The 24,897-nt window shown below is 47.0% G+C and overlaps 1 protein-coding gene across 1 annotated transcript; it reads left to right on the top strand.

The window, feature by feature from the left end:
* Window positions 1-387: 387 nt before the first annotated feature.
* LOC138966325 (serine-rich adhesin for platelets-like) lies at window positions 388-24,310 on the top strand. Its single transcript, XM_070338512.1, has 26 exons — window positions 388-647; window positions 1,184-1,331; window positions 2,751-3,017; window positions 3,445-3,714; window positions 4,585-4,816; window positions 5,207-5,426; window positions 5,846-6,014; window positions 6,745-6,923; window positions 7,769-8,014; window positions 8,383-8,912; window positions 9,461-9,638; window positions 9,917-13,558; window positions 13,839-14,087; window positions 14,546-14,701; window positions 16,051-16,263; window positions 16,818-16,957; window positions 17,341-17,542; window positions 18,268-18,433; window positions 19,283-19,467; window positions 19,753-20,024; window positions 20,774-20,921; window positions 21,373-21,696; window positions 21,996-22,136; window positions 22,733-22,903; window positions 23,236-23,298; window positions 23,897-24,310. Exons 1-26 carry the CDS (start codon window positions 432-434, stop codon window positions 23,960-23,962), a joined length of 8,793 nt encoding a protein of 2,930 aa, XP_070194613.1. The 5' UTR covers window positions 388-431; the 3' UTR covers window positions 23,963-24,310.
* The last annotated feature ends 587 nt before the right edge of the window (window positions 24,311-24,897 follow it).

Below are 24,897 nucleotides of genomic sequence, written 5' to 3'. Positions count from 1 at the left end.
TAAGGAAACTTATATAAAGGCAATGTATATACACACACAATGAAACGGGAAAATATAAAGGGTATGACGGAAACAAAATGCAGTGATGTAGAGGAAAAAAAAGAATGAAAAAAAAGAGACAAATCTGTAAAAGCAAAAAGAACACCTCTCTTTTCCCGTCGCGATATAACCTTGAACGGTTGAAAACGACGTTAAACACCAAATAAAGAAAGAAAGAACCTCTCTTTTGAGAAATTACAGTCAAGTCTGTTTGTGAATTTTTTTGGGCATGACATAACAGACAGAACTTTACTTACCTGACACAACGAAGTTTAAACCAAGTCCTGATGGTTTCATTGACTCCGTACACAATGATTGATTGATTGATTGATTAATTGATCCACAGAACCAAGTTTTTCATCCTGCACAACAAGGCAGAAAGCGAGCAGAAGATGATCACTGGCAACCGGAAGGAATTCGAGATCTGCACCGGAAGCATTGGCTCCAAGATCAGCGGCCTTGAACTGTGCGGACAACTCCAGTTCCCCAACGCCTCCATGCTGAGTGCTGGCCCTTACTTCCCCCTGACCGGACCTTCCAGTGTCAGCCTGGTTCTTCACAAGAGGGATTCTCACTCTGGCTACAAGGTCCTGGCCAAGAGAGTAGAGGTTAGTGATTTTGCCGTCTGGGTTTTTCTAACATCTGACCCAGCCTGTGTGTGATTCCTTGTCGATAGCTGTCTTTTTTGTGCATTTCCTTTTTATTTCTTTGTCTTTCAACGGCCCGGCTGCGCGTGTGCGTGTGCGTGTGCGTGTGCGTGTATGTCTCCTTTTCTGGAAGTGTCTCTCTTTTTCCCTTCCTTTCCCTTTTTTCCTATCGCGTTCTCTCTCTCTCTCTCTCTCTCTCTCTCTCTCTCCCTCCCTCTCTCTATTTTTCTCTCTCTCTCTGTCTTTTTCTATTCCTGTCTTACTGCCTGTCTGTCTATATCCCTCTCTTTGTCTCTGTCTCTCCTCTCTCTCTCGTTCTTTCTGTCTTTCCACCTCTTCCCTACGCTCTCACACTATAGCTCCAGACTCCTATACGAATAGGATACAACACGAGCTTCCACAAATGCACATCCCATGCTTTTTCACAGTGCACTGACTTCTCCAGGCTTTCACCAGTGTTATCGACTGTTGATTTTAACACCGTTGTTCACGTGCAGAACAAGAGGCAGAGCATCGCTCAGCTGTCATTCGACACCCCCGGCTCCAGTGTTGTGCGCGCTGTGTCCTTCGACATGATGATCGACTACCCCAAAAACCAGGCTGAGATCTCCTTCGCCTCTCCGTGGAAGAAGGCTGCACTTAAAGGTAAATGCTTCTCATCTTGACAGGCGTAGAATCAGAAGAGGACAAATGTATTCATCTTATGGCAGGAGAAGGCTTGGCTGTTGTGTTACTACTCTTTTTATCTACGTGACAGACGGTGTCACTGACACGTGATCAGACTTATCTGGAATAACTGTGTTGTAACTGAACACAGATGACAGATCCTGCCTTTCTTGAAAGCTTCGTTTGAATACCATTCACCGCTGTGCGGAAGTAGTTGGGGAGCGGGGGGTGGGGGTGAGAAAAAACTTGCCTGCATCAGTTTAAATGCATAAGAAGGTGCCTTTAATTATTCATTTTAATTTTGTCCTTTATGTTTGCGCCCCTGATGTATGCGATTTGTTGCAAAGAGACAATTTCTATCTTTCTGTAATCAAAAAACAAACAAGAAAGGTAAGTTGTTGGAACGTTGTTATTGACAACAATAGTATAATAATATTCTGAATTTTGGAACGTTGGCAGTCTCTTTGTTTTTGGATTTATTTTATCTTTCTGTAAGCATAACAAGTCGCGTAAGGCGAAATTACTACATTTAGTCAAGCTGTGGAACTCACAGAATGAAACTGAACGTAGTCAGCCGCTAGTGCAAAAGGCAGTGAAAGTGACGAGCCTGTTTGGCGCGGTAGCGATTGCGCTGTGCTTCATAGCACGCTTTACTGTACCTCTCTTCGTTTTAACTTTCTGAGCGTGTTTTTAATCCAAACATATCATATCTATATGTTTTGGGAATCAGGAACCGACAAGAAATAAGATGAAATAGTTTTTAAAACGATTTTGGAAATTTAATTTTGATTATAATTTTTATATTTTTAATTTTCAGAGCTTGTTTTTAATCCAAATATAACATATGTATATGTTTTTGGAATCAGAAAATGACGAAGAATAAGATGAAATTGTTTTTGGATCGTTTAATAAAAAAATAATTTTAATTACAAGTTTCCGATTTTTAATGACCAAACTCACTCATTAGTTTTTAAGCCACCAAGCTGAAATGCAATACCAAACCCCGGGCTTCGTCGAAGATTGCTTTGTCAAAATTTCAATCAATTTGATTGAAAAATGAGGGTGTGACAGTGCCGCCTCAACTTTTACAAAAAGCCGGATATGACGTCATCAAAGGTATTTATCGAAAAAAAGAAAAAAACGTCCGGGGATATCATACCCAGGAACTCTCATGTCAAATTTCATAAAAATCGGCCCAGTAGTTTAGTCTGAATCGCTCTACACACACACACAGACAGACACACACACACACATACACCACGACCCTCGTCTCGATTCCCCCCTCTATGTTAAAACATTTAGTCAAAACTTGACTAAATGTAAAAATGGACATGTCAGACAGCTCGATCAGGCTCATCTAATTTTAAAAATAAATCTTATCTTATTCTTCTGACCCAGGTTCCATGATGAACGAAGAAGGCATGAAGAGTCTGACCGGCAGGCTGGATGTCGATGACGACAAGGTCTACTCCGTGACGACAGAGATCAAGGTGGACGACCAGAAGGACCAAAAGCTCATGGTCCTCACACCCTTGGTGGAGATCCGTCGTCCTGGTGCTGAGAAGATCACCATGATCGGTAGCGTTACCATGGATATGCGCGGCAAGAGCATGAACTCTGACCTCAACCTCAACGGGGCCACTGAGAAGCCCGTCCAGGTGCAAGGTACGGTTAACTTTGACAAATCCAGTCGCCGTCGTTGTAGTATAAGTTTCATTGTTGTGGCAGAATACGCTCTGCAAAAGTGATCAAGATTACCGGAAGTTGGAGGCCGAAACATTCCTGTTTGTAAATTTATCGACAGCGATCTCTGGAAGAAGTACATGTACCTTCAAACATATGCGTGATGTTCTTTAGGTTGCCTCTTTCATGTATCATCAGAGCACCACTACCTTTTTACTTTCAGAGGGTATATTGCAATACGTAAAAAGACATGTAAAGAGACCTTCCAAGAGTTTGCAGATTAATTGATTAATCTAAGGAACAGTCAGAAACACACAGTTCGCACTATAACCACAATAGCTCCATAAACGACTTCACAACGTAGTAGGTTTGACATCACCATAACGCATCTCCCTCGCTCTGTGTCCAGCCTCCTACGTGAACAACCAGAAGGAGAAGAAGGTGAGCGGTTCAGTCCGTTACGGCAAAGAGACCTGGTCCGCCCAGGCCGGCAGCGTCCACAGCATCCGCTCAGGCAAGAACCTGCAGGCCCAGTTCTCCCCCATCATCGTCGTCACAACGCCCAAGGGAGACGTGCTGAAGCTGGAGGGGTCTGCTGACTTCAGACAGAACAAGATGCTCCGCTCCGACATCACCCTCACTGCCCCTGACTTCATGGACAAGCCTGCCAACCTGAAACGTGAGTGTTTGAGAGTGTTGGTGTTGGTCAGGGTGTGTGAGAGTGATGGTGTTGAGTGTAGATAAGACTTGTGGTTCGACATCACCCTGACTTCATAGACAGATCTACCAACCTGAAACGTGAGTGTTGGAGAGTGTTGGTGTTGGTCAGGGTGTGTGAGAGTGATGGTGTTGAGTGTAGATAAGACTTGTGGTTCGACATCACCCTGACTTCATAGACAGATCTACCAACCTGAAACGTGAGTGTTGGAGAGTGTTGGTGTTGGTCAGGGTGTGTGAGAGTGATGGTGTTGAGTGTAGATAAGACTTGTGGTTCGACATCACCCTGACTTCATAGACAGATCTACCAACCTGAAACGTGAGTGTTGGAGAGTGTTGGTGTTGGTCAGGGTGTGTGAGAGTGATGGTGTTGAGTGTAGATAAGACTTGTGGTTCGACATCACCCTGACTTCATAGACAGACCTACCAACCTGAAACGTGAGTGGTGGATAGTGTTGGTGTTGGTGAGCGTGTGAGTGTTGTTAAATTATGGGTGTTGATTGTAGCCTGTCCGAAGTTTTATTCGCTAAAACTGGTTTACGTTCATTGCGAAGAGGAGGGTAAGGGGGGCGGGACAATTCCGAAATCCGATAGTGTTGATTGTAGAGAAGTAGTGTTGTCCGACATCACCCTGAAGAATGTACGAAGAAGTGTTTAGAATTATAGACGTGAGTGTATCTAGATTGTGTGGGTGTAAGTATGTCATTAATAGGGACTTTCTGAGTCAGTGTCGCGTGTTGCCAGACTGATTTATATCTAAAATCAAAAACCCAGCATAACACTCTCCTTTAAATGCATCACGTGCACTGTATGATACATGCCTGTCTTACAGTGGACCTGATCAGAAAAGAGCGCAAGAAGGCCACCAAGTACAACCTCAACCTGCGCCTCAAGTCCAAGCCCTTCACGGGCAAGGCCAGCGGTTTCCTCAACGTCGCCGACGCCCTCTCCACCAAGCTGACCGTGGACTACAACGTCTACCGCGTGGGCCGCGACCGCATCACTGTCAACGGCAAATTCAGCAACAAGAGCACGTCCGCCTTCAAGAAGTACACCCTCACATCGTGAGTGGCTGCTTTCTCATTTCACAAAGCTTGACACTACAGGGTTGCCGTTTTCTCCGTTAGTTGTTGCTGAAGATTTGATGTGGTATTAGAGTAGGTCAAGACATTCAACGTACTCTTATTGGAACTTGAAAATCCGACACAGAATCCTAACTGTCTTGAAAAAAAAACCCATTATAATGCGCTTTGTTGACACACAAACAAATCTCGAAAGCTTTGCCGTGTGCTTGAGTATGGCTATCTTTTGAGTAAAACACAGGTGGAGTATATAATGTTCGGCGTAGATTTTACAGTCAACCATGAATATCCAGTTTGAAAACCTTGTTTTGAAGCAACAAATCGAAGACACATCACAACAAATTCAGCATGTTAAAACCTGACTGTGTACAGCTCTGTGGACTTCAAGCGCAATCCCGAGTGGAACGTGCAGACAAGCCTAGACTTCGACCACAAGAAGAAGCGCACGGAAGGCGAGGTCAAGGTCATCCTGGGCAAGGACCCCAAGGACAAGGACAGCCAGCTGCTGCTCTCCGCCTCCGTCAACCGCAAGGTCAAGGACGTCACTGACATGGACATCGACTACAAGATGAAGGCCGCTGCTCCCATGATGGTTAGTTTCTGTTTGTTGTGTGCGTCTGTTTGTGTTTGTTAACATTTCTTCAATGGAGCCTTTGGCATGCTTCTCTGTTTCTTGTTCATATAGACACTATAAAAGAATAAATAGATCTGCCCCCCTTCCCCCATTTCTCTCTCTCCCTCTCTCTCTTGCTCCGCCTCCTCCCACCACTTTCTCGGTGATCTCATCACTTCATCATTTGTAATTTCTTCAACTTCTCTTTGTCAATGAAGGTTTTCTCCCAGGTTTTGCTCAACTGCACTAGCCTTCTGTGTATCTACAACATGAGCTAATTAGCAATTTGCAGACCGCTGAAAATGCTGTGATTTTACTATGGCAGAAGTTATATATGAATATTACCCAGGTTCCTTGCCACAGGTGATTTCTTACAAAAGACATGTTGACTCTTGCAGGGCATTGACACCACTCTCGTGGGAGATCACTCTCACAGCCCCAACTCGCTGGGATCCAAGGTGACCTTGAAGTACGGCAAGGACGGCTTCGTCACGGGCGAGGTCAACATGAAAGACAAGTCAGACAGCTCGATCAGGCTCAACGGAGACGCCAGTCTTGCGTTCCCAGGTCAGTCAACACTTTTTTGTGCTCTGCAGGCTGTCCTTGATTAGGTCCGAAGTTGACTTTGTGCAGGTTTCGCGGAGTCTTTTCAGCAAAAAGTCAGTGCCAAAGCTTCGTGCAGCGAGCTTCCTGAAGTAGACTTCGCGAAGTCGAATTTGCACAATTAATTTCAGGCTTAGAGTCATATGAAATGTAGAATAGAGACGATTTAGTTCATTCCGGTTCACCGAGTAGCTGGAAGCATCCTCTGGTATTAACGAAACCGGTGTAGTTAAGACGGACAATTGTGGATGTTTTTTCTCCAAGCAAATTACCACCAACTCTTAAACGAAATATATTTAAAGGGAAATGTAGGTTAGGGTCGAGCTGCTGTAAACTCCTTTTAAAGATAAGAAATTAATTTCAAACTGTGGTGAAAAGTCTCTTCTGTGTTAAAAGAAGGAATCTTTATTTCAGTTATCTTTTAAGCCGTCAAAAGGTTTTCATTATACCTTAAATCTGACAGACTCGACATGATTCCCTCAAAATGTGCAAACAATTCTCGGAATTCTGAAATCTCAATTTGTCATTGTATTGTTTTTATGTCAGCACAAAAAAGGTCTAAAATGTGAACATTTCTGTTGTTGTGTGATTCAAAAGGCCAAACATAATCATTGTGGGAGTTTGTGGTGTTTTTTGCCGTGCCGTGCAGTTCCTTGCCGTGCCATAAATGTAAATGTGAACATGCAATGTGCAGGTTACAGCTACGAGATTGACAGCTCGGTGAAGAAGAGCGGTAAGCAGTACGTGCACACCGTCAATACCAAGACACACAATGGCCCCTACATGGCCTTGATCTCCACATACAAGTCCTCCAAGGACGACACCCATGACGTCACTGCTGACCTCCGCCTCAAGGACTTCTCTCCCATCAAGGTCAGGGTCGTTTTGTTTCATACTACTTGTGGTAACTGTGGATTGCACCTTATCGCTTAAAGGGCAACTACTCTTGCATGACTGTTGCATGCAAGGGAACGCACTCTGCTGAAAGCATCACTGTGGTCCACGTGTCTTCTTTCTAGACCTAAACTGTCCTTTACTTCATTTGGCGACGAGGATGCCATCTTTTGGAAGACAGCAGGAGTTCGGACTGGAGGGCGGAGAGGACTGAGGTCAGTACATAGAAAGAAGACACATGGAACACAGTGATGCTTTCTGTCAGCCATTTGTATTCCAGCAGAGTGCGTTCCCTTGCATGCAACAGTCATGCAAGAGTAGTTGCCCTTTGAGCGATAAGGTGCAATCCACAGTTACCACATACCCCCACCTTTAAGTTGGCAATTAGCCACAATGTAAAAGTAAATAAGGAACGTGCATCTCACAACTTGACTACTACCGTAGTGTTTGGTGTGCATTGAGCCATGCGAAGGAGGTGTACACATTTAACGATTTTTGTTTAAAGAAACATGTAACGATGTCAATGGTTTATTTTCGACGTGTGTGAATGAGTGGCACAGTCGACCTTACAATAACCTGTGGGAGTTATAACCCAAAGGCCCTCTGATAAAAAAATTTATTCAGTTTTTAACTGTGCAGATGCACAGTCCAAATGACTTTGCCGTTTTCCTGACGTTTTATTTTCGGACTAACATTTTTAAAACTAAAACACTTTTGCTTTAGCCATCGCAGAAAAGTAGCACCGCACGCCTCCAAATATCCTGCAACAAAGTTAAAATCCCGGGTGTATCTGTCTAACCTTTATCTGTTGCTGACTCATACAGATGAGCGGCACAGCTGGTCTGCAGCTGGACAACCTTCAGCTTCAAGGTCAGATGCTGCACGGCAAGGACAGTTACTCCCTCAACACGCTGTCCAAGATCTCACGTGGTCCGCGCGGCAAGTGGATCGTGGAGGTCAGCTACCCGTCACGCAAGGCTGCATTCACCGCCATCGGTGGTCTCAAGAAGAACAGCGCCGACCTCGACCTCGACCTTGCCTGGGACAAGGAAAGGGATGACTCCGCTAAGGTCAGTAGTTTTTTCCCTGGCATAGATGACGATGGATTAACACGCACGAATGCCGTTTTGCATATAATATGAAGTTATAGTTCACATTGTTTTCTCTGCGGTAACGTTCGGAAACACTCGTTTGTTGATGATGATAATGATAAAAGCACTTAACCCTTAATCCCCAACATAATGCAATAATAATGAGAAATAGTGGAGGTGCATTTCACTCACGCTCTTTATGCATTACACAGTGACAGTATACATAGGCATACTTTTCACGTACAGTCAAAATCCTAGGACAAAAATCCAGCTTGTTTTTCTGTATGAAGAAGATAAGCTTCCATAAGACCTTGACAGTCTGTAGATATTTGTGGTTCCTTCTACAGATCACGCTGTCTGCCAGCGGCGTCCTCAAGAACACCCGCGCCCAGACCAGCTCTAACGCCAAGCTGGAACTGACCACCCCCTTCCACCACCTGCCCCGCCTCAGCGCCAGCGTCAGCTACGACGACGACTCCAAGCGTTACGGACTGGACGGCAAGGTCAGCACGGGCGGCAAGTCCGACACCTACTACTCCACCCTCGACATCCGCAAGCCCCTGTCGCCTAGCAACGTGCAGCTGACGTGGCAGGCCGGCACCCCCGTGAAGGGCATGAAGCGCATGGACGCCTCCGTCGCCCACGTTGCTGACCCCAGCTCCCTGAGCACAGTGGTCAAGGCCTCACGCGGCAAGAGTCAGCTAGAGGTCACTGTCACCGGCAGCAACAAGGGCAGCAGAGGCTCCACTGACGTCAGCGGTGACGTCACCATCAAAAGTGAACTGCCCGGCATGGAAGACGTCAGCATCAGCGCGGCGCACAAGGATGACGGTCAGAAGTACGAAACCAGCGGTGCCTTTGTTGTCAACAAAGACAGGTAGGCGCTCACAGCTTATACTGCCACTAGCCTATAGATTGATACCTGTATTCGGATATGTTTAGAGTACAAAACCAGCGGTGTTTCATTTGGAACACAGACAGGTAGGGACTACTACTACCACTTGCCTAGAGATTGTTACGTGTTAACTGTAGTGTATAGAGACTTATACCAGTCAACAGTCACAACAGGGACAGGTAGGCAGTCATAGCTTTCCCGGCCACAAGCCCAAAGACTGGATGATTTTTACTAACATGTAAAGAGACGAATTTCGGTGAACTGTAACAATATTAAGAATAGAAAAACATTTCATTTTGACACTCTGTAATGTCGGTGTCGTCCTGTAAGAATGCTCATGTCTTACTTTGAGGTTTACAATTCAATAACAACACTCTGTATTTTGGTGTCTGCGTCGAAAAATGACTCCCGTATTATTGCAAAACAGAACGTGATGAGAACAATGATCACGGTTTTGAAAGAAAGAACAGGCATAAATTGCTCAGATATGTAACTAAAAGATAATGTGTTACCATCCTCTCTGTTCACAGGTACTCTGCCGACCTTGACCTGACTCACTTCCGACGTGACTGGCAGATCCAGAACAGCGGCAACCTGAAGATCGCCTCCCCTGAACACGAGATCGCCACCAACTGGCAGCACCGCAGCTCTGACGATGACATCAAGTCGTCCTTGAACTCAAACTGGGGTCGTGGAAAAGAACTGAAGGTACAGTACCGAAATCGAGAGTGAAACATGCCATTGAACAAGTGATGTGGTGTTTGATATTTTTCCATTACTATATTGTCCCATCGCTGGGGAAATCAAGTCGCTTCCTCCAAATGGAAAGCTAGCAGTAACAGAGTCGCGTTAAGGATGTGCGTATTGAGGTCATACGGTTCTAGCGTTTTGTTTTTCATAATGATAATTGTGTTGTCAGTATTTTCACAATACACTTCAGAAGACGAATCATTGTTAAACAACTGAGGTCTTGTGTCTCTTCACAGGTGGCTCTGTCCGGCAACAAGCAGCTGGGTGACTACAACAGCAAGGTCAAGGGCGCTTTTACTGTGCGGTCTCCATGGGAACCCGTGCGTGACATTCAGCTGACCCTGAAACACGAGCACAGCGACGGACAGTGCAAACACAAGGCTGAGCTCGTGCATAACGGCGAGAAGAAGATGTCCACCGCCTTGAACTACCTGGTCATACCTTCAGACATCAGCGGCGACTTTGCTCTCTCTCTGCCCATCATGGAAGACAAGTCCGGCAGCCTGACCATCAAGCGCAGCGGCTACCCCGTCACAGCCCACGCCGAGCTGCAGATCGCGCGCGGCAAGATCATCGCTGGTGACGTCTCTTACAGCAAGGACAGCAACATCGACATGGACGGCAACCTGAGGATCACCACGCCCTTCGGAGCCCTCAGGGCCATTACCCTCAGCGGGTCCACCAAGCGCGAGGGAGACGACATCCTGGCCAAGGCCATCCTGGACTACGGAGTCCGCAAGAACTACGACGCTGAGATCAGAATCCGCCCTGATACTCTGAGCATCGCCCGCATCACCTTCCACACCCCACTGTCTGCACTCTCCTCTCTGGAGGCCGGTTACCGGGTCGCCGGGGACTGGCTAGACCTTGATGCTAGCGCCGACCTGGCCGTCGAGCCTGCACTGGGAAAATACAGCGGGTCCCTGATCTGGCAGAATGACGACGAGATCTCCGGCAAGCTGAGGATCGACACTCCACTCAGAGACCTGCGCTACATGCAGCTGGTGGCCAGCAGCCAGGAGACGGCCCAGGGCCGCAAGAGTCGCATGGAAGCGGAGTACTTCCCCCGCAAGTTGTACGCCCTCACCTCCTTCTACAGCACCGATCTGCCCATCATCTTCACGTTGGACGCCGAAACCCCCATCCCCGGCTACAACAGCTTCGGTCTAAACATCCGCCACCAGCACGGCGACTCCGCCATTAACACCCACGGCGAGCTGCAGTACCTGCCTGAGCGCGTGATCGAGAGCACCCTGGCCCTCAGCTGGCTGGACAACATGGACGGCAGCCTGGTGGTCAAGACTCCGTTCTCTGGCCTGGAGGAGAGCAAGCTGTCCTTCCGCCACGACGGCGACATCGAGGACTTCAGCAGCCACGCTGAAGGCGAGCTGATGCGCCACACCATGGTGGCCGACGCGCAGTTCAAGGCCGGATACAAGTCATCAGGCATCTTCACTCTGGAATCCTCGCTGGCGAAGGAAGTCAAGGCCAAGTTCAGCAAGTCTGGCGACCTCGAAAACCTCAGGGGATCCGCTTCCGCTGCCTACGGCGACCAGGAAATCAAGGGCGACATCCAGCACAGGATGAACTCGCGCAGCCTGTCCACATCCGTCTCTCTCAACACGCCCTTCACCAAGGTGATCAAGTCGTCCGTGGAGCTGAGCAACAAACAGGGCATCATGCAGGGCGATATGAGCGGCCAGTACGGGCCCAAGAAGGTGGAGATGAAGAACTCCGTGAGCCTGGCTCTGCCCGACGCCAGCATGAGCTCCAGCCTCAGCTACAAGCTGGACAACTCGGGTCCCCAGGAGGTGAAGCTGACGGCCAGCAAGAAGGGAGAGTGGCGCAGCATGGACCTGGCCGCTTCTCTCACCACGCCCTACACCCAGGACGCCGCGCTGTCGCTGCGCCACGTCTGCTACATGCCAGTCTCCTACCAGGCCACCCTCGCCGCCAACTACGGCAGCCGCCACACCATCGCCAGTAACACCATCATGGAAAACCGCGACAACGCCTTCAGCGCCTCCAGCGTCAACTCTTACAGAATGGACGGACATCCGCGCGAGATCTCCGCCTCCGTCGGGAAGAACGGTGACATGGACGACATGAGCGTCTCCGCCAGCGCCAAGTACAACGGTCAGGAGGTCGGCCTGCAGGGCCAGCTGAAGCAGACTGACGGCATCGCGGCCAATGTGCAGGTGAACACGCCCTTCGAGGACTTTGAGCGCCTGGCAGCCGACATGACCTACTCCCCCATCAGAAACGGTTTCGACCAGCAGAGCAGCGTGACATACATGCGCGGCAAGAAGATCCAGCAGACCCTGAGAGTGGTGAATGACGACCTCCGCGCCATGCAGCTGGACGCCTCTCTGACCACGCCCATCCAGAACCTGGAGAGCACCGCCCTCAACGCGCAGCATACCTACGACCAGCACACCAAGGAATGCTCTGGCTCCGCCCAGATCACGTCAATCCTCGGCAAGCACCTGGTCAACTACCGTCGCGTGGGTGACTGGGACCACATGACCCTGGATGCCGCTGTGGACGGAAACGGAGAGAAGCTGGAGGGTCACGTCGACAGAGTTCCGCTCAGCAACGGCTACAAGCACGCCATCGACCTGAAGGGACTGGGCGAGGAACTTCAGGCTTCACTTGAGCTTGAGAAGACGCAGGAGAAGGTGAGCGGCAAGGCCGCTGCCTCCCTCGCACCTGCCTCCATCAGCATCGAAGGCGACGCCTCCATGACGGGATTCACCGCCGAGCTTAACGCCAAGGCCGACATCAACACTCAGACCCGCAGAGACACCGCCACCATCGCCCTGAAGAAGACTGGACCCCTGAACGACATCACCGTGGACATGCGAGGTGCACTCAATGCCAAGAAGGCCAGCGCTATTGCCGAGTTCAAGAACTCCCCAGGCGATCTGTCCGGCAAGGTGAAGATCAGCACGCCTTTCGAGGGCTTCACCAAGGTGGGCGGTTCCTTCAGTCACTCCGGAGACCTCAACCGTTTCAACAGCCAGGGCAGCGTGACGTATCTCGACGACCAGGAAATCTCTACCAAGGCCAACTTCTACCGCTACGAGTGGAGCCGCATTGAGGCAGCCGCTGAGCTGAGCACACCTTTCTCTGGCTTGGAGTCCACCAAGGCTGAGTACCGCCACGCAGGCTCTCCCGACAGCTTCACTTGCTCCTCTTCCCTAGAATACGGCGACTCCAAGAAGATCTCCAGCGACGTGCGTGCCGTTCTGGACCCCAAGTACGACATCACCCTCACCGTGAAGACTCCGTTCCGCGGGTACAGGAAGATGGTTGCAGCGGCCGCTCTGGAGAGCCTGGGCAACGCTCACAGCGCCAGCTCCTCTGTGGAACTTGTCGGCAGCGAGCGCTACGCCATTGACGGCAGTCTGGACATGGACTCCATCCCAATGACCTTCACCGGCAAGCTGACCACGCCCATGGAAGCCCTGAGCAGTGTGGAGGTCAGCGGTTCTCACCACGGTCAGCTGGACGACTTCAGCTCCTCCCTCATCTTCAACTCCCCTCAGACTGACGTCATCAAGGGCGACGCTATGCTGACGGTGAACTCCCTCTATGACGTCAACGGCGCTGCGTCATTCAGCAGCCAGCTGTCGGGCCTGGAGGACCTGAGGGCCGAAGTGAAGACGAGCGACCAGGGCAGCAGCAAGACCGGACACGCCATGGTCCGCTGGGCGCCTGAGCTGCAAGTTGCAGTGGACGGTACCTACGACCTCAAGGACTACTGGTACCAGAAGCAGCTGATGGCTGACCTGACCCTCTCCACCCCCTTCCAGCCACTGCGCTCCGCCAACATGCACGTGCAGCACGAGCAGAAGGACAGCAAGTACTCGCCCAAGGTGTGTGTCTGTGGTCGTGAAGTTGTGTGTGTGTGTGTGTGTGTGTGTGTGTGTGTGTGTATGTGTGTGTGTGTGTGTGTGTGTGTGTTTGTGTGTGTGTGTGTGTGTGTGTGTGTGTCACCGTGTGTGTGTGTCACCGTGTGTGTATGTCACCGTGTGTGTGTCACCGTGTGTATGTTTTAGAATATTTCTCTTATGTCTGTGAAGAGGTCACGCTAAAAGGCATTATTAGCACTGAATGTACATTTAAAAGTCATATGGCTGTCTTATGTCTGTGAAGGTGGAACTCACACTGAACGGGGACACCCTGCTGGATGCTGAGGGAGAACTGACCATCGGCGACTCTCCTGCGATGTCTCTGTCGTCACGCAAACCGTTGCCGGTCCAGCTGACCGGCTCGCTCAACATGGCGGGCGCGGAGAAGGAGGGCGAGATCTTCCTCAACTGGAACCGCGACGAGAGCGACAAGAACGTGCGCGTGCAGACCAAGGTCAAGGACATCACGGACGACAAAGATTTCTCCGTCAAGGTCGGTGAACAAGAAAGGAGAAATGAGTTTGAACAATTAAATGCGTGCTGCAGGTTGTCATTATTCGATGGAACTTCTCATGAGAGTAGAGGTTGAGTTAAAGTTTGAACACAGTGATTTGGATATGATATGCTGTCTTGCAAGAGCGAAACTAAGATAAGTTAAGAACGACAAGGAGAAGCGTTGTGAAATTGTTTTGACTGCTACTTTCTGTGGTAATGTGTAACACTACCGAAGTTAGAGACTTCGATTTATTGGTCTAACACGCTGTCGCACGATTTATAGCAACTGTTAGCAATACGGTTTGAGGAAAAGAATGTTACAAAAGATATGCGTTTTTATTTTACTTTTTTAAATCTTGTATTGTTCGAACTAGCCAAAGAAGTCTTACCATAGTCTCAGTTTGACAAGGTAGTGTCCGCGTTTTAAATAGTAATAATTAGTTGTGTGGTGTGCAGATGATTCTGCCTTACCGCACAGTGAGTTCAGGTGTGACACTGAAGAAGCAGGACACCGCACTGACCAGTGAAGGCTACCTGTCGTGGGATGACCGTGCCGACAGGAAGGTCTTCTACACTGTCCAGCTCAACGACAACAGCCAATACTACCGCAAGGTGCGTTCACTCGTCATAATCACAATGACGTTTTCTGCCTGGTCCTTTCCTTGTAATTTTTCTTGTAGTGAAAAGTTACAGATAATCGGTTTTTATTAGTCGTGTTCAAACTATTCTCAAGGGGCAATTCGCGCTTCTTCTTTTTGTGTGCAAACTTCCTTGTCTAACCTGCGACACATTTGTCCACCGTAGACTTTGCACACAGCAGTTTACGATTTAAAGTTTTCTTCACAACAAACCAGCACGTGCATGTTATCCAGGGCAACAAGTACCTCATCAGGCATGGGAATTGTCCGCCGAACGGCGGATTTCCGCCGAATTTTTGTTTTGTTCCGCCGAAAATGCAAAAGTGTCCGCCGAAAAAATAAAGGGGGGAGGCACACAAAAAAAGCACCGGTTACTTTGGCCTTTGCGGAAAAGCCCGCGAAAACTTTCCGTACTTTGTTCACGCACTGCTACCGCCCGCCTCAGTTATTGAACTTTTATGTTTGAAAGTAAACCAGATTGCACAGATTGTGTTACAAGCTACATTTTCCTGTTTGTCTCAACAGATCAATTTTTTTACAAATTTAAACCATATAATACATGTATATATTTTTTTCTTAAAAAAAGCAAAAATTGGTACATTTTTGTACTAAAAGCTCTGATTCTAAAAACAGAATTTAATGGCAAACTTGGAGCTCAGATGACACCAGATTGCACCATCTTGGTTCTTTGGAGAAAATTTTTTCCGGGGGGGCTTGCCCCCGGACCCCCCTAGTAAGGCTAAGCGCTTCGCGCCGTCGACTTGACGCTTCGCGTCTTCAGTTATAAATTTTCCGCCTTTTTTACAATTTTCAATTCCCATGCCTGCTCATGTGTACTGAAAATTAGAATCACAACGTGCTTGCTGTCTTAATTCGCAAAGACAGCGAATTTCAGCACAGCAGTATCAATCATCACAGCTGTGTGTGCGTGTCTCTCCCCCTATACTGTATCTCTACTCCTGGAAAGCGGCAGCGTGAGGTTAGCAGTTCCTGCTCATACACTGGAAGGTTCTGATATTTATATCTACTGTATCTCTACCCCTCTAGGTGTACGACGGCAGCGTGAAGGTGGGAGTTTCTGCTCGTACGCTGCTCGTACCCTGGAAGGTTCTGACATTTATTTCTACTGTATCTCTACTCCTCTAGGTTCACGACGGCAGCGTGAAGGTGGGAGTTCCTGCTCGTACCGTGGAGGATTCTGATATTCATATCTACTGTTTCTCTACTCTTCTAGGTTTACGACGGCAGCGTGAAGGTGGGAGTTCCTGCTCGTACCCTGGAAGATTCTGACATGTATTTCTACTGTTATCTCTACTCCTCTAGGTGTACGACGGCAGCGTGAAGGTAGGAGTTCCTGCTCGTACCCTGGAAGGTTCCGGCTCGTACTCCCACAGCCAGCAGACCTCCGCGCTTGACGGTACATTCTCGTGGGACGCCGAGCGTGACGTGACGAAACAGGTGGGCTTCCAGGCCAAGCTGACCAACGGCGACAAGACAAAGGCTGACCTCAAGTTCCTCATGCCCGCCATCGGCAAGGTGTGTGTGTGGCCATGGAGTGGGGACTGGGGATAATTACTAATAAAAGAAAAGCAATTTTGAACTTCGTTATGCCAGTCTTCTTTGGCAATCGCAAATCTGGTCATCAATTTTTATTTATGTTCTGAGATAGTCTCAGATTATGTACGAAGGTAGATTCAGATGTATTTCAGATGTATTCACTGTCGTGAGACAAAACAAAATATTATGGTTGGCTGTCATACAAAAGAGTGTTTGCTTGTTAAATTAGGCAATTATTTTGCATCGCGTATGTGTTCGTGGTTTTCTTTTTGATTTTTTTTAAACAGTTTTTACAATATTATGTTAATATTGATTTCACGAGCTCCAAAACCATGTTGTTTGCTTATGACGAGAGAACCACACGCAGTTCACGTGTAAAGCCTGATATAAATTAAGGGAGGTCAAGTCCGCTGCACGAAGCTTTGGCAATGAATTTGGAATAAAAAATAGACTTCGCGAAGTCTTTGCGAAGTTAACTTCGGGGTACATCAGGGTCAGCCTGTTAAATCCCGTCTTTAACCTTGACCGTACAGGAGGTGCACATCGACCACGAGATGGAGGTGAACCAGGGCCGCACAGTGTGGGACGGCAGGACGCAGCTCTCCTACTCCAAGGACTCTCGCAGGAAGCTCACTGTCGCCTCCTCTCTCAAGGACGTCTCTGCTTCGTTCCAGTGAGTAAAATAATGCAAAATAAAATAAGATTGGAAGGAGGGATAAATCTGAAGTGGAAAACCAACACAAAATAAATCTACATGTGTGGGCCTCACAGATTTTTTTTTTAGTTGTGGGAATGACATTTTTTTAACGATATCAGATCGAGTTTTTCAGCAAATATTTCGGATGTAGCTGTTCGAAATTTGTAGTGTTTCTCGCTGCGATTGTTCTGTTCTTGTTTTTGCTGTAGTTCACTTACTCAATGTATCAGATCGAGTTTTTCAGCAAACCGGCATTTCGAATGCAGCTGTTCGAAATTTGCAGTGTTTCCCGCTGTGATTGTTCTGTTGTTGTTTTCGCTGTAGTACACTAACTCAATGTCCACCTGTCCCACGTCCAGGTCCGGCCAGAACTACAGCCTGGCTGTCGCCATCTCCCACCCCCATACCAAGACCGACATCAGCTTCACCTCACACATCGGAGCCACCGGGGAACGCTACTCCGCTGCCATGGATACCGTGTACTTGACGTCACAAAGCGAGCGCAAGATGATGGCTCTCCGCGGCGAGATCGACCGTCTGCGTCGCCAGATTGACCTGGAGGTGAGAGAGATGGGAGAAGGGGGTAGAGAGGGGGGGGGGATATGGGGAGAGCGAGAGAGAGATTGAGAGGGAGCGAGAGAGAGAGGGAGAGAGAGAGAGAGAGGCAGAGAGAGAGAGAGAGACAGAGAGAGAGGCAGAGAGAGGCAGAGAGAGAGAGAGACAGAGAGAGAGAGAGAGAGATTGTTGGTCAGCCTCTCTGTTTTTATGTGTTTCTGGCCGTATGTCCATCTGGCCAAATGTCCATCTGTCCGTGTGTCAGTCCATCTGTCTGTCCGACCGAGTGAGTGTCTGTTTGTGTTTGAACTGTTCAATTGTGATGACGGTGCGACAGACAGATAAACAGTAATGTTTTAAGGAGAAAAATTCAATATAAAGCAAAAAATCAGCTGCACGCGATCAATATGGAAGCAAAGATTATGTTCTCCGCAACCGAGAAAACTCAAGATAACCTAGCTCAGCTGTAAATAGATGAATTTCAGAAATACATCTGTCGGGTTTGTTTGGGTTGTGGAAGAGAAGCTTTCCTTGTTTTTCCGTAGAAACACTGAGGCACGCTACACGTGGCATTGTAGGCTTGCCTCAGTTTTTTTTTATGGAAGCAAGAGATAGCAGCTCTCCCAGAACCCATACAAACTTGACTGACTTATTTTCAAAACATCGTCTATTATGGCATGTCCTACATTAGAACGAAAGCTTACCCTGAACCGTGTGTCTGTGTCGTACAGCTGGTGAGCCCCATGAAGAAAATGTCGATGCGGGGCGAGGTGCAGTCCACTGAGCCCTACCTCATCAGGCTGGTCAACACGTATGACGACAGCGAGATCATCGAGTCCCAGCTCAAGGTCGACCCCGAGGCACGCTCCATGCAGTTCATCACCAACTACGACCTGGGTGAGTGACTGCATCTGGAAAATGTGAAACACTAGCTGGCTGACTCTTGGAAACTTAGAGCCCTAACTGATTGGCTCTTGGAAACTTAAAGTACTAACTGATTGGCTCTTGGAAACTTAGAGTACTAACTGATTGGCTCTTGGAAACTTAGAGTACTAACTGATTGGCTCTTGGAAACTTAGAGTCCTAACTGATTGGCTCTTGGAAACTTAGAGTACTAACTGATTGGCTCTTGGAAACTTAGAGTCCTAACTGATTGGCTCTTGGAAACTTAGAGTACTAACTGATTGGCTCTTGGAAACTTAGAGCCCTAACTGATTGGCTCTTGGAAACTTAGAGTACTAACTGATTGGCTCTTGGAAACTTAGAGTCCTAACTGATTGGCTCTTGAAAACTTAGAGTACTAACTGATCGGTTCTTGGAACCATAGAGTCCTAAGTGATCGATTCTTGGATATTGATTTAAAGCCCCAACTGATTGATTGTGGAATATTTATTTAGAGCTCTACGTGATTGATGATTGGATATTTATTTAAAGGTCCAACATCGATTCTAGCAAAGCTAAAGCACTGATTGGTTTTTAAAGATTTGTATAAAGCTTTAACTGATTCTTGGACATTTATAGCCTAAGCTCGTTGATCTGGGACATTTATAGCTGAAACTGATTAATTCTTGTACATGTAAAGCTGTCACTAATACAAAGTGTTAAACCCAGGACCTACCAGCTGCCGTACGTAGCAATCATCGTTCAATCTTAGTGTATTTACCCCACCAGCCTTATGCCTTTCCCACAGCGACATGGAACCAAGCATGTTGTGTTCTTTAACTATGGCACTGTGTGTGTTTGCAGACAACCCCGAGAACCAGCTGATCCTGCAGGCAGGCTATGTGAACGCCTCTGCCTTCAGCGCTGAGCTGTACCGCCAGCAGCGAGACAGGAAGATCAGTGATGCCCTGCTGGCCACACGTCTCAACACCTCCACCCTGCTCCACACCCGTCTCGCCTGGAGACCCCAGAGCATTGATGACATGGAGGTAGGTACTGGAGTAGATTGTAGAGTATAAGTCTGAGGGTCTGCCTTTAATGTGAACTATACGCCTAAAGATGCGTAGCAATAACTGACAAACTGAGGAGCAACAATTCAATACTTTGCCCTGCTTGAGAAATGATTCAAACGTCCATTTCTGTTTAATGTTGTTTGGTGTGTTTGTTTCTTTGTTTGATTCTTTGTAAGTCAATGTCTTATTAATTACTCTAACACATTCGTCAGCAGAAAGCATCCTCATGGTCTAATTCACACTGGTTTCTTTAACCACCAGAGGTACGCACGCGGCAAAACCATCAGCTACTCCGACAACATCCGCAAGACACTCGAGTCTTCCACCAGCGCTACCGGAAAGGAACTGAGCGACAAATACGCCGCCATCACAGAAGAGCTGTACTCGGAGTTGTCGCCCGTGCTTGACCTCGCTCACAGCGAGCTGAGCAGACTGGGTCAGCAATTAGAGAAGTCGCGCAAACAGCTGAGCAGGATGTACCGCAACAACGACTTCTACTTGCAGAACATCGGGGATTTCGCTTCTGAACTGATGTGAGAACACCGTGAATTTTTTGTCCGTTAACCCCTGTGTGTGTGTGTGTTTGTGTGTGTGTGTGTGTGTGTTTGTGTGTGTGTGTGTGTGTGTGTGTGTGTGTGTGTGTGTGTGTGTGTGTGTGTGTGTGTGTCCAGGTCCATTGTATTGTCCAACATCCTAGAACTTAGAGGCAGTGCGGGACAAATAAGGTACCGATATATAAATCCGTAGTTACTCCTACAGTAGTTTTAATATTGAAGAATTCACAAAGCAGTCTTTTCAGCACATATTATCTTCAAGATAGAGCGATCCATGCATGGGTCATACGCACATACTGGATTGGGTAACTTTATACCGATAGACTGCAAACCTTTGAAGGCACAGACTGAGCCAGGGCCAGTGTGCTAAGAAGACACACACGTTTGAGTAGAATGAGGGATTGCAAATGAATTGAGTCAAGGTTGATGTAGCTTCAGGGGAACCCCCTTTCAAGACGTCCTCCCTGTTAAGACCCTGTTTTCTTTGACTTTTTATTCATAACCTCTGAAAATGTTCCCCCCCCCCCCCCCCCCCCCCATTTTAAGACTCTCTCCTGTAATGACCTGATTTTGTCAAATTTGATTAGGTCTTAAAAGGGGGGGTCCACTGTATTATTTAAAGCAATCCTGAATTTACAAGCTCAGACGCACAAGAGACACATCTTTTCTGCTTGTTGCCATACCCGTGAACGATATATTACCATAAGTCTGTACGTTCTTACTTACAGCGTCGCCATGAAAGACTACAACGACGCATACAAAGAGGCCTACGACACCATCATCAGCGACATCAGAGGCAAACTCCAAGACATCAAAGATTACGACATCCGTCAGCAGTACGAGAAACTCGTTGAAGACATCGCCGAACAAATCGCTGTAAGTTAGGCCTCTACACAGTCTTTGATTTGTCTCGACTTTCCTGGTCTGCAAAAATGCGGGTGTTACAAAACTAGTTTGGAGTATGTATGACTTCGAAAAGTATAGTATACTTCTCTCCCGTCACAAGTACCTGATATATTGTGTTTTTTTTACCTTGATTTGAAACATGAAGAATTAAAAAAAAGAGAAACATATGAAAGTAGAACACATACAAAACATGAATAAATAAAAGGGATAATTAATGTATTGAATATGTACCTCTCCTTGAATCATTGTTCTTTGTTATCAGGGTGATATATATGTATATCAGCCTGTCACTTCCAAGATGTGAGTAAGAAGATACATCGTAATCGCCTGCGGTGGGAACTGGGCGTAAAGTGCACTTCCGACGTAACTTTATAGCGTTGTAATATTCCATTGGTGAAAACATGACTTCTTACACCGACAGCTGGCCATCGCCCGTAGCGGTGAGTGGGTGGAGGAAGGCCTTGCCGAGCTGGACGAAGAGCTGATGACCCTGAAGGGACAGGCCTGGCGTCAATTGGAGGAGCTGAAGAATGACCCGCGCATGCAGCAGATCCAGAGGCGCGTGCAGCTTCTGGGTCACGACTACAAGTGGCTGGCGGGATACGTGTCGGATCGCGTGCAGAAGTTCAACATCCCCGAGCAGTACACCTCGGCCATCTACAGCGCACGTGACACCATCGCTAATGGACTGGTGACCGACCACGTCAAGACGGCCCAGGAGGTCGCCAATGAAATTTACCAGCAGGTGAGGATAACAGTCGCTTGGTCGCTCAGTGCTTAGTATTGTGTATAGTGCCAAGATTGGTTCTGCTTAGCTCTCATTGACCGGGCAAAGGCCCATGAACGTTGCGAATAAAACTTACCACCAGATGAAGATTGTTAGCTCGTTAGTTCAATGTTTAGTATTTAGTGTTTGCAGTGCTGAATTGTAAGTAAATGGGACGTTTCATTTTCGACTAAACAACGTTAGCAGTCTGTCTGTTTTTGGATGTCATTGTGTTAACTTGTTGTCTTTACCATCCCTCTGTTCGTGCACCGTTACAGGGAGCGTGGGCATACCAATACTGGCAGGTGGAGAAGAACGCCCAGAAGCACGCCGCTAGCATCCTCAAGATGGCCAAGGAACTCGCCGCACAGCAGCTGGAAAAACTCACCGAGAAGTTCAGCTTCCTCAAGAAGAGCAAGGTACGCTAGTTTTGCCTTGCTATGTTGTGTCAGTTTTCTGGTTGAACTCTTGAAGTTTCAATGCGATCATTAGGGCTGTCCTTATGTGAGCCCGACTTTGACGTCGTGAAGTCATTTTAACGAAAATTCAGTGCCAACGTTTTGTGTAGCAAGCTTCCTGAAGTAGACTTCGCCCAGCCTTTAGACTATTTAGGTGCTGAATATAGTGAATATTGTGGCTGATTTTAACTTGGAAAGCGAGGGTTTCTTAGAAACTTTGAAAACTACTCATAACCATGGCAAAGCTATTTGATGTACGAGTATCAAAAATACTGAAAATTACACATCGTTGGCCATTTTGGATTTGTTGAATACTTTCTCTGTCATTGAGGTATTTATGATTTTTAACTTTTTCATGAAGATTAAAGAAACACGAAGACAGCGTTTTTCATTCAGTGTATGCAAGGAGGTTCTTGCACAATGTCGTTGGATCAGTTCTTCCGAGCAAAGCCGACTTTGAGCCTACTTTCATGAGTAAAATCAGTCTTTTAAACCCTTCACTCAGAATACCTGTAGTACATGACTTTAACGTTACGCGATTTCCACCTGTCCCACAGGTAACGGTGTACGACCCCGAGCAAGGTGAGATCCAGGTAGAAGTGTTCCTCCCCGTGGCCCTCAAGTCCCTCCAGGAACTGCCCGACCTCTCCTTCTACGTCAAGCAGGCTGATGACGTCATGGACCGTTACGTGCCCGATAAGGACACCGTGCTGCACTACTACAACCAGGTAAATCACCGTCTGCGTTGACTACCTTTTGTCTCTGTATGACAAGAAAGACTCAAAACGTAGTTGAAATCGCCGTAAACGTTGTTTTTATTTCGTCAGAATTGGCAAACGGTTTGTCTTTTCAGTTGCCGCTTGCAGCTACGTTCTATCCAATTGTGAAATGAAAGCACTACCAGGAAATATTTACTTTTAGGGACACTCAGTTCTTTCGCTATTTAAAAAAATCAAGGTATGCCATGTGAAAAGTGTTCATAATTTCTTGGCCAGTTTTGCCTCAAGTATTACCTGTTTTAATTCATGTGCTGACGCGAATCGTAACTGTTTGATTGCAGTACGCACCCTGGCTGAACAACGCGTCAGCACCAGAGAACGATGACATGATGGCTCAGTTTGAGGTACGTTCACTCTTATACGCTTTTCACGGTAATCAGGGGGTACTAGGTTCCGGACCCCTTTCCCCTCCCCCGGCAAATGTACTTTTTTCTCAAGGAGAGATCCTTATTAGTGTTACATTTCAACAGCGGCCCCAGACCCCCTGACAGACTAGCCCCTGTACCTTTGCCTCATTTTTGGAGCCCACCCCCACCCCCCACCCCCTCCAATGCACCAGGTCAAGCCCTTGAATACTGGAATTACTAATTATTGTGTTTACATATATGTTTTTGTTTTGTGTTTAGTGTTGGTCCCTTCTTGTTTGCAGTTTGTTTGTTTGTTTGTTTGTAGTTCGAGGTTGCCCTTTTCCAAACAGTGGCTGTATCTTGTCTTGCCGATAAAAGCAGTAGTCTATATTGTCAATTTGCAAAAGAAGGCTGTTATACAATTTGCATACTTCAAAGGCAAAAACAGTTTTCATAGCCGGGGTTCGCACAGAAACAAAGCATGCTCGCTCTTTTCCAATCGAGTTGAACTCATTAAATACCATAAGTTTAATTGTATGACTGTTTGGAATTAAATGCTTTGATTTTGATTGACTTTTCTTTTTTCGAATTTCAGACTTACCAGCCTAGCCAAAGAGCCCCACGTTATCTTAGTCGCCGCAACCGCGTGCAAGGGATCTAACTCCTGCTGTCTTCACCTCTGAAACCTGTGAAGCTTTTTACCCTTACGACCTCTGCCACGTCTACTATTTATTGACCCATAACCTTACGACCTTCGCCATGTCTACGATTTATTCCCCTTGAACCATTTGAACTTTTGACTGATAACCGTACGACCTTTGCTTTGTCAACGACTTATCTCCCCTGGAAGGCAAAAAACAGCTGATGGACTTATGTGATTGAACAAAAATTGAAATACTGTGTGTTTTTACTTATTTTTTCAACCTTATTTTCTGTATTGCTTCTGTTCATATGTTTTGGAAACTTTTATTATGATTTGGTAGAATAATAAACAATTTATTTAGCAGCAGTTAAGACTTTGACTTTTCGCTCTTCAGTGTGTGTGTGTGTGTGTGTGTGTGTGTGTGTGTGTGTGTGTGTGTGTGTGTGTGTGTGTGTGTGTGTGTGCTCTCAAGAGGAAGTTCAAAGTGAATGAAGCTGCATGAAAAACGTCAAGTAACATGTAATACTACATTCCCACTTTATACCCCGAACCAAAAAATACCGGGACGAAATTATATAGGAGGATTTAACAAAATCCTTCAAAGATCAATAACACAAAACCGCTGCTTTACCAAAGAGCGTGGAAGCATTTTCTACCCTCTTTGGTTTTACGCAAAGATAGTACAGGCATTTTGCAACAAAGATAGTACAGGCATTTTGCAACAAAGATACACGCATTTTGTTCTCTCTGTCTTTCCTTGTCTTTCTCACACATACAAATGTATACACTCCCGGTTTGTTTCACATGGTAATCGGAAAACAGCATGCTTCATTTCAAGGTATGAAAACGGCGAACTGCTAGAGGAAGACACGGGGGAAAAATGTTGCCTGCTGAAATGCAATCTTCACACAAACGACTGAACAGTAAACAAGTCTTTATGAGTATATGCAACA

The sequence above is a fragment of the Littorina saxatilis genome, linkage group LG5 (genome assembly GCF_037325665.1).
Source record: "Littorina saxatilis isolate snail1 linkage group LG5, US_GU_Lsax_2.0, whole genome shotgun sequence".
Taxonomy (NCBI): Eukaryota; Metazoa; Mollusca; class Gastropoda; order Littorinimorpha; family Littorinidae; genus Littorina; species Littorina saxatilis.
This window is presented reverse-complemented; position numbering and strand designations above follow the sequence as displayed.